The sequence below is a fragment of the Macrosteles quadrilineatus genome, unplaced genomic scaffold (genome assembly GCF_028750875.1).
Source record: "Macrosteles quadrilineatus isolate MER2022 unplaced genomic scaffold, UCM_ALF_1.0 Scaffold_1__1_contigs__length_201487025, whole genome shotgun sequence".
In the NCBI taxonomy this organism is placed as follows: Eukaryota; Metazoa; Arthropoda; class Insecta; order Hemiptera; family Cicadellidae; genus Macrosteles; species Macrosteles quadrilineatus.
Genome location: NW_026542594.1, coordinates 57,854,044 through 57,870,384, shown reverse-complemented (window position 1 = coordinate 57,870,384; position 16,341 = coordinate 57,854,044). Strand labels below are relative to the sequence as shown.

Genomic DNA, 16,341 nt, shown 5'->3' with positions numbered 1-16,341 from the left:
TAAACTTAGAAAATTCAATATCGAGAACCGATATCAACAAAATTCTTTTGATATTGAGATATTATCGAAACCCCAATATCGATACAATATCGGAAATATCAAAACAAAAATATTTATATGCATTGATATTGATAATATCGCATAATCCCTAGTTGGTTATAGCAGCTTACAGCTAAACATTTTCCCGGTTATCAGGAAACATTTTGGCTGCACTTAACTTTACGTCCTATTTATTATTCGAATGAAAATATCAATCATTCGATTGTTTCATTGACTGCACTTTACTTTAGGTCCTACACTCATTCGAATGAAAATATCGATTATTCGATTATTTCATTCAATATATCATTTGGTTGGTTAGGTTAACCTTACCTAACTAACCAAACGATATAACTTATCGAATAATCGATATATCGATTGATATTTTCATTTGAATGAGTGTAGGACGTAAAGTAAAGTGCAGCCAACATTTTTTAGAATCCAGGAAAATCCTGGAATCACACTTTTAAAGCAAAGGCCTACTTTGTTGTGTGTATACTGTAGGCAAAGGCCTACAGGTATATTCCCTGAATTACCAGTAGGCCTACTAATGTTTTTATGTTTGGTTTTTGGGCAAAATTTGGAAATTATGATTAGGCTACTTAAGTAAGTTAGAATGGTCCAGCATGAGTTTAGTGGGTAGTTTTTTTTACATAGGTAGGTGTTTTTGATCCTGTCAGCGCCCTAGGCAAAACTAGCTTAATAGTAGCGCCCCTTTGCAAAATATATATGTATATAATAGAAGAAACCCGCTAAAATCGACGGTTACTTTTTTGTTTAAATAACGCCAATCCAGCTTACTGTAGCATTCATACTAGAAAAAGTGAAGCTTACTGGATCGCTCTCGTTTTCCAATAAGGTTTTTTTTTGCGACGTTTCAACGTACTCGTAGTTTGAGGCATAGGGTTATTATCAGGGCCGAACTTATCGAAGGGCGGACGAGGCGAGCACCCGGGGCCCCCTTGCACAGTAGTTTTTATTAATAACTTAGAAAATTAATCAGACACTTACCGAATGGCCTTCTTTTTTAACCTCTTTATTGTCGTTATCCTATATTTGTGATGTGGAAAGCAAAAAGGGACCACTTGTCTGAGATGTAAAATTTTCAGTACAGCTGATATAAAATTAAGGTCCAAAATATCGAATTTCGGGTTTTTATCGATTATTATACCTCATTTAACATAGAACATGACAGTATCGGTTAAAATCTCGAATTGAAGATGCAAAAAGTCAAAATTAATAATTTTGTTAGCCTCTGTACGGTCTGAGAAAAGGTACCTCTTGTCGCTCAATGTTATTTCGCCTTAACGACAAGAGGTCCCATTTCTAATATTCACTTTTTAAACAGATTTTAGTCCAAAAAATGAATTGTCCTGCATTCTAGTGGAAATTTAGAGAACTACAAAAAAGTTCAGTTCTCGAAGAACAAAATATCTCACAAATTTTGTGGTCCCGACAAGAGGTACCTTTTCTTATCTTATGGCGAAATAACATAGGGCTGACAAGAGGTCCCTTTTCTGAAATGCGATTTTTACGACATGCTTCAATAAAACAGTTATTTAAATGAAAAGAAAGTAAATTGCATTTCTTTCAAAGAGGACATTATAAGCTTTCTTTTGATACCAAAATCATTTATTACATACGGAAAACACCGTTTTTATGTGTATTTGAAATGTTAAAATCAGTTTTTCTCAAAATGACCCTTTTCCATAACAAAATTTCAAAGTCCTTTAAACAAAAAAATCATACATGCGTGGAACTTGCACCAATCGATTCGGAATTTAATAAGGAATTCAAATATAGGATATATATAACTCAAAATCGAAAATTCCCGACAAGAGGTCCCTATTCGCTTTCCACATCACATTTATTGTTAAGGCTATTGTTAGGTGAATTTTAAGGCATTACTAAGAACAAGATCCTTGACTCTTAAGGGACTTTTACTCAGGGTTGCACTGGGCCCCGCGCTTAGGCCTAGTTTACACGAGCGTAGCTGCATAAGCGTTTAGGCAGCCAGTGCAACTCCGAGGATCATGGATCAGATCGGAAACCCCCCACCACCGCTCCGTGCCGATCGCGTGACGTCAACCATTACCGCAACGATACGGAGTCAAGTCATGAGCCTTGGTGGTGTAGTGGATAGCGTGTCGGGCTGATAACCGAAAGGTGCCGGGTTCGAATTCCGCTGGTAGCACTAACTTTTTGTCAACAATCTTTTTCATATCAGCAAGTTTGGTTGGTTTGGTTAGGTTATGACAGTTTAATTTTATAATTAAAAAATTATAAAATTTAATTTGTGACACTTATAATTTTATTTTTAGAACAGAACTATTTTTTCGATCAGTAAACCTTTATTAGAGTGTTTCATTATCAGCAAAGTTTGGTTAGGTTATGACAGTTTAATTATTTTAAATTTAACCTACAAACGATACATTTTGACAGGGACAGTGATAGAGATAACAATTTTCCGCGAACAGTTAGGCTATGCTGATGCGCCGGTATGATTCGGAAGCGTACGACATGGTGTGGTGTTGGGGGGTGTTCTGATCCACGATCCTCGGAGTTGCATTGGCTGCCTAGACGCTTGTCACAGCTGCTAGGCTGTGACGACGGACCAGTTTCAGTTTCAACTTCAATGAAGCCGTTCACACGTACGGCGGCGGCGATCGAGTTCTTCGGGGGTGTGAGTGTCACAGGTCAGTAAGGCACCAACGTTCGGTCGTGTCAGATGTCATTTTCAAGTATTTCAATTTCATTCATTTAACATACTAGCTGTAACCCGCGGGCTTTGCCCCGTTTAACACCTTAATTTTCAAGATGATCTCGTTCGCATGGCTCAATCACTTCCTGGTTGAAGTTCGTTCGCTACGCTCACTCACCTTTGGGTTGGAGCTCGTTCGCTACGCTCACTCACCTTTAGGTTGGAGCTTGTTCGCTGCGCTCACTTGCCTTCAGGTTGAAGTTCGTTCGCTATGCTCACTCACCTTTTGGTTGCAAATTAGCTGTTGTCATAAATGTAAAAGAAATAATAGTGCTGCACCCTGTTGGTAATCCTTGTAACTTTAATGCTATTGAACATCATAGAACAGAACCAACTTGTTTAATTGAAACAGCTGTTAAGATTCATTAATTCCATTTCTCATAAGGTTAACATGGGAAACTCCAGAGCCATTGGGGCGGAGCCGATTGGACGGATCACGAAATTGATGGTGTATAAACCTATTCCATGATATTTTACACGTATGTACCAAGTTTCGTGGCAATCGGTTCAGCGGTGTCTGAGTTTATCACTGCCAAATATATATACAAACATCCTCTTTTATACTTATAGATCACAATCAAGTATTATAATAAAAATTAATCAGGCAGCGTCACTGTTTAGAATTTTTGTTCTTAATAGGCCTACTGATACATTTTGTTGATACATTTTTATTTGTTCCATGCTACATTTTCCAACCTTGTTATAGAATTGTAGCGGCAGGTAAATCTGTGACATCCTTGTCTGAAGTAGAGCTGCTAGCCCCTGTGACCAGACCAGATAAGATCCTATGTGTGGGACTCAACTACAAGGCTCATTGTGATGAGCAGAAGAAACCATATCCCGTGGAACCTTTTTTCTTTAACAAGTTTCCAAGCACTATTGTCAATCCCAATGGAAAGGTCACTCACCCACCTAATACAACAGTGAGTAATGTCAAAATGTTTAGATAACAGAAACAACTAGGCCTAGTGTATTGTCACGCTGATTTTTAAATACCCTTGGAGGCATACTGTGGTCACTTCTGCAATTAATAATACCCCCGCCACAGCAAACATGCATACTAAGCAAATTTCACATAATCTGATGGATTTTTACTGAAATGTTTCCAAAACAAGATATATTTATTCCCCATTTAATGAAACATTCAATTTAACTAGTGCTCAGGTTTGCTGCTTTTTTGTTCTTTGTTTTTTCTGGAGAATGTGTTGCGCATGCGTGAGTACCCTGGCATGTCCGATTTAACTTTGATGGAGCTCATTGCTCCATACTGTCTGAAACCGTTGGGGGATAGATTGCCTGATTGCTTGGGTAGATGGTGTAAGTTTTGATGTTTTTCACAAAGGAAGTTTTGGAGCTTTTTATGCCCTGCCAGGTCAAGGAGAAACTGAAGGTAGAGAGGGGTTTCCGTCCTCAACAGACTGCCGGGTCTCTCAGCCAGTACGTGGGGGACATTTGTACGGTGGAAAGTGTCTTGCGTCTGGGCATCAGTAAGCTTGAGCTCATTGACATTGCGATTAAGCGGTTGTAACCTGAGGAACCCTCTAGGTTGGTGTTTGCGCCGAGACCATCTTCTTTGGCGGATCTGGGTAGACTCTCCATTCTTTCGAGGAGCGTCCAGGACGCTGATTTTCAGAGAGGCCAAGCTTTGGGGCATCTTCCCCGGCTGGTCCCTACCCCGTTGTAGCACCCGTGGAGTTGGGTCCTGAACCGCCGCAGTGGCAGAGGCAGCCCTTTGTCTGTTTTGGTTGAGGGCAACCAGGTCACATTTGGCGGAATGAAAATGTTTTCTCGAGTCAAGTAAAGTCAAAGTTTGTTAATGTTCCTGTTTCTGTTGCCTCCCCTTCTGTTAGTGCTATTCCTGTGACTGAGCCTCTGCTGCGGGGGATTACGGGCCTTGCTTCCAACAGCGTTGCCAACACAACTTGTCCATTTCACCCGCAAAATCCGGTGGTAATCCCTGGAATTACCCGGAATCAAGTCTTGAATACCCGAAAAATCCCCTGAATTTTAATTTTAAAGATTTCGGCCAACTTATTGGTAAAAACCGCGTTGTAACCATGTTTTAACGGTGCATTGAGAGAGTTAATAATATTTATATCATTCTTATATTGAGCAAATAATGTTAATCGTCCATTTGAAGGTTTTTTAAGGCTACCTTTGCTGAAGATTAGGCCTAAGTCAATTGACCTAATTGACTTTTGGCGCACCTACCTAATAGCTTTGACTATAAATACAGCTTCAGTAGCCAATAGTCAATGCCAAGCTAAACAGTACTACACTGTAGTAGCTAAAATGTTGAAAAATTGAATACGTAAAAATAAAACAATTGAATAACTAACACCATGGATTAAATATTCTCCTAGATTGGTCATCCGTGTACATCAGAAGAAAGAAGACAGTTTAATGTTAGTTCCTTTTGGTACCTGTAGGGGCATGTCTACAAATAACAATAAACAAATTGCAAACAAAAACACATCCCTATATAAAAACTGGCCGTAACTAAAATTGAAACTGTCTTTCTGATCCATACGGATGATGACTTATCAATAAGAGAATAATGTTTAATCCATGCTAAAACTCTACTCAATTAATTTCATTCAAATTTTAATAGTTCATGATATTATCCTAAGCTAAAAGCCATAGACGGTTAGGATTGTTCTATCAATCGTCAAAGTTAATACAGTAGATCTCCGATTATCCGAATCAATAGGGACCAGACCCCATTCGGATAATCAAAAATTCGGATAATCGGAGTTTTACCGGAATTCCGGGAATTGTAAAGAAAAATCCTCATTTTCGGTACTAAGTGAACTTTTAATTAATAATAATTTAAATCAGAACATTTTTACAGTTTACAATGTTTATAGTACAAGTGTTCTATACATGTTATTAAGTCAATATTGTTCCATCAAAGTCCAAAATTGGCTAAATGTGTTTAATAACAATTCTTTGATATTTTGCAAAACTTATTACTGTACCTATGTTTTTAAAATTGTTGAAATAAGCGATTCGGATAATTGGAGATTCGGTTAATTAGAGTTCGAATAATTGGAGTTCTACTGTATGTTAGTTAGTTCATATAAATGCTTTATCTTGTTAACTGAATAAGAGTACCTACATCATATTAATAGACGAGACAGCCTAAATATAATATCTTAAGTCTTCCATAGTCAAATGAAAAATCAGCAAATTGTTTCTCGATTATTACTAGCAATAATGTTGCCCTATAGGCCTACAAATTTTAGGAGAATATTAATCATTAATACATGCTGTGATCATCTACCATATCCAATTCAGACCCATATTGGACTAAATTAGTTGGTTGGGAACTGGATTTTATGGGGGGTTTTATGGGGTAAAAATTGGTTTTTCTCACTTTTGACCCTCAAAACACAAAATTTTCAAATTTTTCTCTAAACCTTCTTAAAGAGCTTAAAAAAACAAACAATTCAGTATATCAAAGTGTTTTTGTATGGTTATTGGTTACGGAGAAAACTAAAAAAATGTTAAATTAAAAATTCCCATGTTATTCTTATGGAGAATATTGTAAAATGTTGTAGTTTGCTTGTTTATGGATATCTTTTGATCAAACTTGGCATATATATTCATTTTATACTAAGCAATAATTATTTTACTTAAAACACACACTTTATTAGTTTCCTTGTAGCAGCAAACCTAGGTACTCGTTAAACCTAATGTTATTTAAATAGATCAATTGAAAATCAATTCAGCCAAATGGAAATTCGCTTTGACGGCAGGTTTGCTGCGGCGGGGGTATTTGGTTATATGTTGGTTAAGTGTTGGTTAAGTTTTGATTCACTGGTGATTTCGAAGAAATATAAACATATTTTTATAACTTACTGTTTTTGGTCACTGCCTACACATGCAAACCAAGTACTGCATTGTAGTTTGAAATACTTTTTGTCCATTTGTACATACAATTTTATTTTGTTCTTGAGTTATTTAATACTAAAAACCGTCAAGTTATTTTGGCGCAGCCTGTACTAGCAAGTGAATTTACTTGTGTTACATATTATAAACATGGATAATGAATTGGCCTAGTCAAGTTTAGAAGAATTTAATTTTGGCAACACTTAGTATGTCTAATTTGGAAATACCGTATTTTGTTAAATGCTTAGACCACCTATCTATATAATTAATACGCTACATGAAACTTTGTCGGTTGAACTCCTCCGCCATTTCTTAACTGATTTTATCCATTGACGTCTCATTGGAAAGAGCGTGTTGCGTAGATTTGCAAACTGGCCTTACATTTTTGAAAAAGTTCCTTGGGCTCTCCCCCAGTGGCTTTGAAAGTTCCCATGTTATCCTTATGAAGAACATAATTGTTTACATTTTGATGAGCTGTTTATTTTAATTGTTGTTATTTATTTTTCAATTCAATGAAACGCATTGAGTACATTTATGTACTATTTGAGTTTGTGTAAACATAACCACCAAGATGGATCGTGTTAGTATGATTGTATCTTAAATTTGTGTATTTATCGTTGTTTTGTGTCACTATGACGGATCGTGTTAGCATGATTGTAACTTAAATTTGTGCATTTATCATTGTTTTGTGTAGCTATAATTTGTTTATTTGTTGTTTTTTTTTCTTTTAAATGCCTCCGATGCGACGACAACGAAACATAGACAGGAGGCGTAATCGTGATAACGACCGCAGCTACAGAACAGTGGCGGGTAATAGGCTTAACTCATCACAGTCAGTACCTGACCCTGGACAACCTCAACTATTCGGTTACAAATGCGCCATAACACTACCCCAAAACGATTTTTCGTTCTCAATTGGCCCTCTATTAATGACCTGTGTTGCCTGTACAGTGAGGCATTTTGAAAAGGAGAAAACCGGCCGGAATGCTTTGAAGATAAACATGGTCTGAGTTACAGTTAATATTCTGAGTTAAATATGACTGTTCAATTCGTTTTGAAATAACTCCTGTAATACTTTGCATCGAGCAACATGTACACTAGTATGAATAATATTACTGTCAACAATTTTATTAAAACGGTGTACTCAATGTTCAAATTGATACATCGAGTGTGACAGTTTCAAATTTAGAATTTCCAGTAGAACCACTGAAGTTAAAGATAGAAGATAGAAGTTAAAATAAGCTTAATCAATAAACCCTATACACATCAACACATAGAGATACAGTTTAGTTTGTCCACTGTATACATTTTAAAAATATCAAAATAATTAAGAATAAAATATAAAAATTTAGTAATAAATGTACACATAATTTTCACGTAGTTTGAATAATCAGCCTTTATTTTTGTATTTCCTAATAATTTGATAAACTAAAATGAAATACACAAAGCTTTTTAAAGGGAAAATACTAGATTAAAATTTGTTTGTAACGTGTTGCTAATAATAAATTCCCAGGTATTTATGAAATACCCCCGCCGCAGCAAACCTGCAGTCTCAGCGAATTTCCATTTGCCTAATTGGATTTACACAAAAAAATGTCCCCTTAAAAGTATCAAATTTATTTCCTATTTAAATAAAATTAGTTTAACGAGTACTTAGGTTTGCTGCAACAGGGAGGGTTAGGGATGTTGCGATACCACTGTCTTTCTGATATTTGGTATCGATACCGTATCGTAAAAAAGTATCGATACCGGCTCAGTATCGGAACTAAAGTATCGATACCTTTAGTATCGTATCCATTAGATACCAGTGACGTCATATTCTGATTCACTGATCTTCGATTAAAGTTCACTCGTTCCAGTACAGTGCAGCCAATATAGGATTCGAATTCAAGCTGCTAAAAACTACCTAAATATGTAAAACATTGATAAAATTAACCAAACATAGCCAACCATTGTTTTCAATTTTACCTCCAAGTATAAGTTCAAGTAGGCCTAAGCTTACCTTAAGTTCTAGGCCTATCCTTATATATAATTCTGTAAGACAAATTTTTTACCAGAAAATTGTGGACGTCTGGTAGGTTGCAGAAAAGTGGGAGGGGTCTTAAATTAAAGGTCTTGACCCCAGGGACTCGGGAAAAATAGCAGAATTCCCATAAAGTTACCAGAAATCAAGATATAACGTAAAATGTTCTCCATAAGAATAGCATTAGAAGCCATTTACTGCTGATTTTGTTTACTTCGTGTTACATTTTCAAATAATAAGTAAATTAGTTCAGTTGAATCAAACTCATACTTTTATGTAAACAGAAAAACTGATACAAACAAAACAAATGCAAAATAACAGGTGATCATTAATTCACATACACATATGGTCTAAAGCAGTGGCGGCTCTAGGACCTAGTCAAGGGGGGGGCTCCGGGGGGTTTGGGGGATTTTTAAATTTTTAAAGCCGTTTGGTGACTTTCTGAAGCAATTTTAACGCCTAAAACTGTGTCCAATAATAGTCCAAAAACTCCCATTTCACCTGTTGTTTGTCATGCATGAGCAAATAGACATAAGTAGAGTAAAGTAAAGTTTATTTTTTAAATAGTTTTTACCAATTTATTTAATAGATCAGATTTATTATCCTAACATAACTAGGCCTATATTAAATATGAATAGATATTGCAAAACATAACAATTAATCCTCTATTGTGGTTTATATTTCATAATTCAACTTTTTAAACCTAGTTTTAATTTGTACTGCTCAATTTCGGAATTTTGGGGGAGGGGTTTGACCCTCTAACCCCCCTCCCTGCCTACGGCCTTGTAAAACGGGACTACACTGTATTGAAAATATAACTAACAATTGATAATTTAATAGTAAAAAATCCACGGCAATAATGAGTAGATAACCAAACGGTAAGGCCTGACATTGATTGAATTGTATAATTTAAACACCCACGGCAATAACGAATAGAAAACCAAACCATGAGGGTAAGGCTTGACTAATTGTATTTTATATTAAAACATCCACGGCAATATGAGTAGAAAACCATACCATGAGGATAAGGCCTAACTTTAATTGTACTGTTTGAATGTGAAATCCATCCTCCTTTCTTTCTGCCCGGCGAAGTTATCTATTACTTTTTCGTTGAAGTTTAAAGTTGACAACAGCTTTTTTTCGATGGAACACATAGCAAGCGCACTTAGTCTGTCTTGTTTCATGGTACTCCTGGTAAACGTTTTAATTTGTTTCAAAGTAGAGAAACAACGTTCACTTTCCGAAGTAGTCATAGGTATTGTGCTTATGATTTTTAAAAGTTTGATTGACTCTGGAAGCACATCTTTGAGGTTGTTGTCATAGACAAAGTTGAGTAGTCTTAATGACCCTGTGGCCGTTGAAAAATCATCCCTATTGTAAATAACATTTAACTCCTGTTTCAATTCAGTTTTATTTAGGCTAAATAGTTCCGCAGCAGCGTGTAACTCTTTTTCGGGAAACTTGGTTTTAAACTCCCCAAACAAACTTGGCTGAAACAGTTTTGCCGCGGACAAATGATTTACAAACGTAAAACGGTCATCAATTCCCGACGTAATTATGTCACACACTTCCTTTGCGACGACGCGTTTTTGATCGTCGTGTCTTCTCCGCTTTTTGCTCGATTCGGGTTCACTATCTCTCGGTTGATCTAACATGGTCGAGTTTCTTACGCGATCTACCACAGTTTTGAAATCGCCGACAAACTTAAACGCCTTGACGCAATCAATTGTTGTTTGCTGCAGTTGGTTGTACAGAATGTCACTGTGGGGCAGTATTTGATTGAAAAATTCCAGCCAGAAAATAAAGTCTTCGTCTTTTAGAATACTTCTTAGGCCAACAGCTTTATTTATTGTGGAATAGTCATTGGTGTCATCGTCGAGTATGTAACTTAAACATTCCTCCAACTCTCTTTGATAATTAAAAATTGTGCTTACAATTCTGGATTTAAAATTCCACCGAGTACCTGAGCTTTTTGGAATACGACGTTTTACTATCTCATCGAGAACTGCAGTTCTCTTTGTTGACTGGGAAAAGAATGATGAAAACCCCTCGATATTACTGAAGAATATCTTAACCTGCTTATTTTGTGTAGCACTGCGTTCAATGATTAAGTTTAATTGATGTGCGTAACAGTGGACAAAATTTGCATTCTTATATTTAGATTTTACACGCGCTTGTACTCCCGTGTGTTGGCCACTCATTACGGAAGCCCCATCGTAGCTCTGGGCAATGACTTTATCAGGAGTTTTGTCGAGGTTTAATTGCTCTAATACTTCAAAAATTGTTTCGCTAACTGATTCTGCATCATGGCCTTTTGGTCTAATAAAAGTGATAAATCGCTCGTGAATCGTGCCATTCAGCTCGTACCTAATAACAAATACTAGTTGGGATAAAGTGGCACAGTCTGTTGTTTCGTCGGCTTCAATAGCAACATAGTCGGTTTGTGTCAATTCGTCACGAATCATTTGCAGACAAACGTAATATATTGAGTCCAATAACTCGTTCTGTATGGTTTTAGACAGACCCAAAAACACTCGGTTATTTGTTTGATTTATGTGCTGTTGCAATGTTACATCCAGCTCCGCCATAAGGTTAACCAAACCACGAAATATGCCAGGATTTTTTGAATTTTCGCGTTCATCATGTCCTCGTAATGCTAATTCAAACGCTCCACAAAATTTAATTGCATCAATTAGCTTACTTAGAATGTATCGATTTTTCGAAACATCTTCATTTTGTTTTTGTATTCTTAACCTATATGCATTATCCAATTGGCATCTAATATCAACTTTACCTAAAACAGCATATTCTATTGACGCATTTATGTGTTTTTCACTTGTTTTGTGTTTTTTTACTTTTTCCAGTAGATGTTTAAGGTCTGAAATGCCGTCTACAGTCCATGCTCTATCTTGAACCCCCATAACCAAACAAGTGTAGCAGAAAAATGAAATTTTAATTGAACAACCACATAGCCAATCTGCATGATTGTACATATGTGGCGAAAATTTCCGTGTGAAGCTATTCTTATTCTTTGAACTGTTTTGAATTTGGTTTATGTTCATGAAAGGTCTAGGAGGTCCTAATTTTTTCAAAGAAATTCTGTGGTCAATATTTTTGATCCCTTCATTGATAATCAGGCTAACTTCGTTAGTGACGTTAGCCGTCGACGACAACGAAATGCCGCCGTCCATTATTATTTAGATTTAGGCCTTCAACCCACGGCAAATTTACCCGTAATAACTTATTAAGACTAATAATAAGTAACTATAACTAAAATTGTCCGAGTCACTTTACCTATGGTTAGTTTACTTAGTTTTCGGATTGATTAGGTTAGCCTATACTAAAACTACAGACGTAACTTATTGACTCAAAGATACCAACTAACTAACTCAATCAATTAAGTATAACTACAAATAATTTCTACTTAGCTCTTTCAATCTTCAACAAACTACCGCTGCCTTCCTTACGCCTCCATCACTATCACTAAACACTATTTATCACAAAACAACAGGTCGTTTGGCACTAAACTATAACTGAACTGTGGTCATGGACATGGAAAGAAGTGAGGTTAGTTAATGTTTATGGTAGTGACAGTGTGGATGATGGCTCCAGCGCTGCCAACATGGTTCTTCCTATCCTAATCGTGTGTGATGCAGAATTATCCAGTTTAGGGTGGCTGCCCTGATTTATGGATGCGCGCGCAGCTTTGGACTCTGCCCCAGAGTCCCTATTGTAAAGCATTGGAATGACGTCACGGCACCCTCAGCGCTGTTAGGTGTTTCTACCATAAGACTACATGCATTGAGTTTGGGACGGAGGTTGCCGCCGTCCGCAATCCACATTATGAAAGCGACTATCGCAAAACAGTCATTACTGGATTCAAAATTTAAAACTATTTCATTTCATATTATTATCATATTGATTAAGTAGTCGTAAGTAATTGTAATTTAATTTTAATTACGACATATTATTTTTTTATTACATAAATAAAAAAATATTGATTTCTGTATTGTTGGGAGGGCGGCGTCCGAGAGTCCTTATGGGCTAGCCGCTACTGGTCTAAAGTCAGTACATCAGTTAAACACATCAATTCTTCCCTCTGAAATGTTTTGGTAACGTTATTTCGCATTTGAGTAGTTGGTCAACATGACGCCGCCAGACAGTTCCATCGTCCATTTGTACTTTATACAGAAGGTTGCTTTCCCTTTGCAATATTCTTCCAAAACTCCACTTGTCTTTTGAGTTTGAATAATTTCTCGCTTGTACTCTGTCTCCCTCCTTAAAATATCGTGTTGCTTGCTTCACATGTTCATTTTCTTGTTTACGTGTAGGATGTAAAAGAGGTATGTGTGTTCGAATCTTCCTGCCAAACATCAAGGAGTATGCATCACAGACAGATGAATTTGAGGTTTGACGTAACTGCATAAGCATTCTGAAGAGTTTGACATCTAGTCTCCCTCCCTCGTCTTCCATTGCTCTTAGGGACTTCTTCACAGTCTGAACATAACGCTCAGCCTGCCCGTTTGACGAAGGGTGGTAAGGAGCAGTTGTTTTGTGTACCACTCCGTTTTCTAATAGGAACTGTTCAAAGACGCTAGACGTAAATTGACTTCCATTGTCAGAAACCAAAATCATGGGAAGACCAAAGGTAGCAAATAATTTTCTAAGTTCTCTTGTGCAAAATTCTGTAGAAGTATTCTTAGTAGGTATAACTTCAATCCACTTAGTAAAGGCGTCCACAATAATAAAGTACCACTGTCCTTGCATTGGACCAGCAAAGTCTATATGCAACCTTTCCCATGGTCCCTGGGGAGCTAACCATGGATGATTTTGTTCCTTTCTTGGTTCATTTTGTTTAAAACGACATTGTTTGCACGATTTTGCCAATTGTTCTATATCTCGATCAATATTCTTCCATGCACAATAGCTTCTGGCTAGGGATTTAATTTTCTCCATGCCTATATGTCCAATATGAAGTTCATCAAGAACCTTCCGACGAAGGGATTGTGGTATTAGAACTCGACATCCTTTGAATATACATCCGTCTTGAAGTGTTAATTCATTGTCATGGTACCCAAAAGCTTCCACTGATTCACCTTGTTCAAGTGCATGTAGTATTGGTTGAAGGTCTTTGTCGTGGGCTGTTGACTTAGAAATTGTGGAACTACTAATTTGAAAAGAATCGAGTTGACTAAGTTGAAAAAGGTCACAGTTGTCCCTGCCTTTAGTTGAAGCATGCTCAGTTGGGAACCGAGATAAAAAATCTACGTTAGCATGATCCGATGTTCTTCTGTATTCAATTTTGTAGTCGAATCCAGATAAAAAGTGTGCATAGTTAAATAATCTAGTAGCAGATATTGATGGTAGTGTTTTTGTGGGGCTGAATATGGATACGAGTGGCTTGTGGTCAGTAATCAGAGTAAATTTTCGTCCATAACAGTACGGGAAAAACTTCTTAAGCCCCCAGTAGATGCCAGTGGCTTCCTTGTCAATTTGGCTGTAGTGCTGTTCACATTTTGTCAAACTGCGTGAGGCAAAACTTATCGGTCTCTCACTTCCATCACTGTAACGATGTGAAAGAATAGCACCAAGACCAACCGGAGAGGCATCCGTTGCTAGTACCAGAGGCAAATCAGGATTATAATGTACAAGGACGCGATCACTTGCTAGTTCTGATTTGACCCTTTGAAAACTATTCTCGCATTTTGAGGTCCAATTGTAGCGTGCGTCTTTCTTAAGTAGTTGGTTGAGTGGGTGTAGGATTGTTGCTAAATCTTTTATGAATTTGTTGTAGTAGTTTGTTAATCCAAGAAATTTGCGAAGTTCTGTTACGTTTTCTGGTCTTTTGCTGTTTAAGATGGAAGAGACCTTTTCCTTTGTTTTATGAATACCTTGAGCATCAATTATATGTCCCAGATATTGCAGACTAGTTTGAAAAAACTTACACTTTTCTCTGTTCAATTTTAAGTTTTTACTTTTTAATCTTTCTAGAACAACCTTTAATCTTTTCAAGAGTTCTTCAGATGTCTTACCTTGTATAATAATGTCATCAAAAAAGCATTGCACTCCGCAAATACCTTGTAAAGTTTTGTCCATGAACTGTTGCCAAAGTGAAGGAGCAACTTTGACACCAAACATTAAACGGTTAACTTTGTACAGACCTTTATGCGTACTCAATGTCTGCATGTGTGCGCTGTCCTCATCCATTTTCATGTGAAGATATGCGTTAGAAATATCTAGCGTGCAAAATACTTTTCCTCCGTTCATTTGAGAGTGGATTTCTTCAATTCTTGGAATAGGGTGGTTCTCATCTTTTATTACTCTGTTCAGCATTACTTTATAATCGGCACAAATTCGTACTTGTCCGTTTGGCTTCACCACTGGTACAATGGGAGTTCCCCAGTCAGAATGGTCAACCTTTGTTATAATGTTACCGTCTTTCAAGTCTTTTTAATTCATTTTCAACTTTACTTTTAAGGGAAAAGGGTATTTGTCTTGGTTTTACAAATATAGGTGTTGCATCGTCAATAAGTCTATAGTGTCCCAGATACTCAGGTATCTCTCCAATTTTACCATCAAAAACTTCCTCAAACTCGCTGAGGATGGTATCAAGACTTTCAGGTTGTATTGCGTTCACATTTTTTATTTCAGCCCAATCAATTGTCACTTCTCTGAGCCATTCTCTACCAAATGTAGCATCTACAGTTTTCCAACAAATTTTTGCATCTTGTATGAGCAATGTACAAATGCCATACCCTTGGGTTTGATAGGTTCACCTGTGTACGTTCTAAGTTCGATGTTGGTTTTTAATACTTTTGTACGTACATTCAGTTTTTTAAAATCATCATAGGACATTGTACTAAGGGCTGCACCTGTATCCAATTCCATTGGTACAGTTTTTCCTTCAATCGTTATGTCAAGAATGAATTTACCTTTTTGTCTGTCACTTAGTACATTAATTTCATGTTCATACTCACTGCCTTTCTCCGAGCCATCTTGAGTCTGGTATTGCTTCAAATTTCTGTTAGTCTGGTTCTTTTCCTGTAAGCATACACTTGCTATGTGTCCTATTTTAGTACATTTTCTGCACTCAGCATCTATAAATTTACATTTGTTAGCTCGATGAGAAGGTGAACCGCATCTGTAACATTTCCCTTTTAGATTGTCAAATTTTGTGTTGGTGTCAAATTTTGTGTTGGGTCTCGTGCCGGTTTCTTGAAATGTTTGTCGATACAACATTTTCTTTGGCTTGTTCCTATCACTACTATTGGAATCCACCCTGTTCAAATCAAGGTGTTCCATTGTTTTGCGACATACAGTTTTGCTCTCAGATTTAGCTAGTTCCATTGCCGATGCTTCGTTAACAATGTCTTTGTACGTGCGTTTCTCTCGTCCTTGAAGAAGTTTGGCTCGAATATCTATGTCATTCAAACCACGAATAAACTGAAGTTTAAGAAACATCTCTGCAACCGACTTTCCACAATCACTGTTGAAAATGACTGTCTCTAGATGATTATTTATATGTTAATTTAATTCATCAGATGTTTTATTTGTTTACATTTTGCAATTAGTGTTTTCCTTTTGATTGATTGTTAGAAATGGTCTTGAATAGTTATGTCTGATTAAA

The 16,341-nt window shown here is 36.7% G+C and overlaps 1 protein-coding gene across 1 annotated transcript in view; it reads left to right on the top strand.

Moving 5' to 3' along the window:
• Positions 1-16,341, top strand: part of LOC128983205 (fumarylacetoacetate hydrolase domain-containing protein 2) — a 47,408-nt gene that overhangs the window by 11,794 nt on the left and 19,273 nt on the right. The window contains exon 2 of the mRNA XM_054402410.1: positions 3,507-3,723. Coding sequence (XP_054258385.1) covers positions 3,507-3,723 — 217 coding nt within the window. The remainder of the gene's footprint in view (positions 1-3,506; positions 3,724-16,341) is intronic.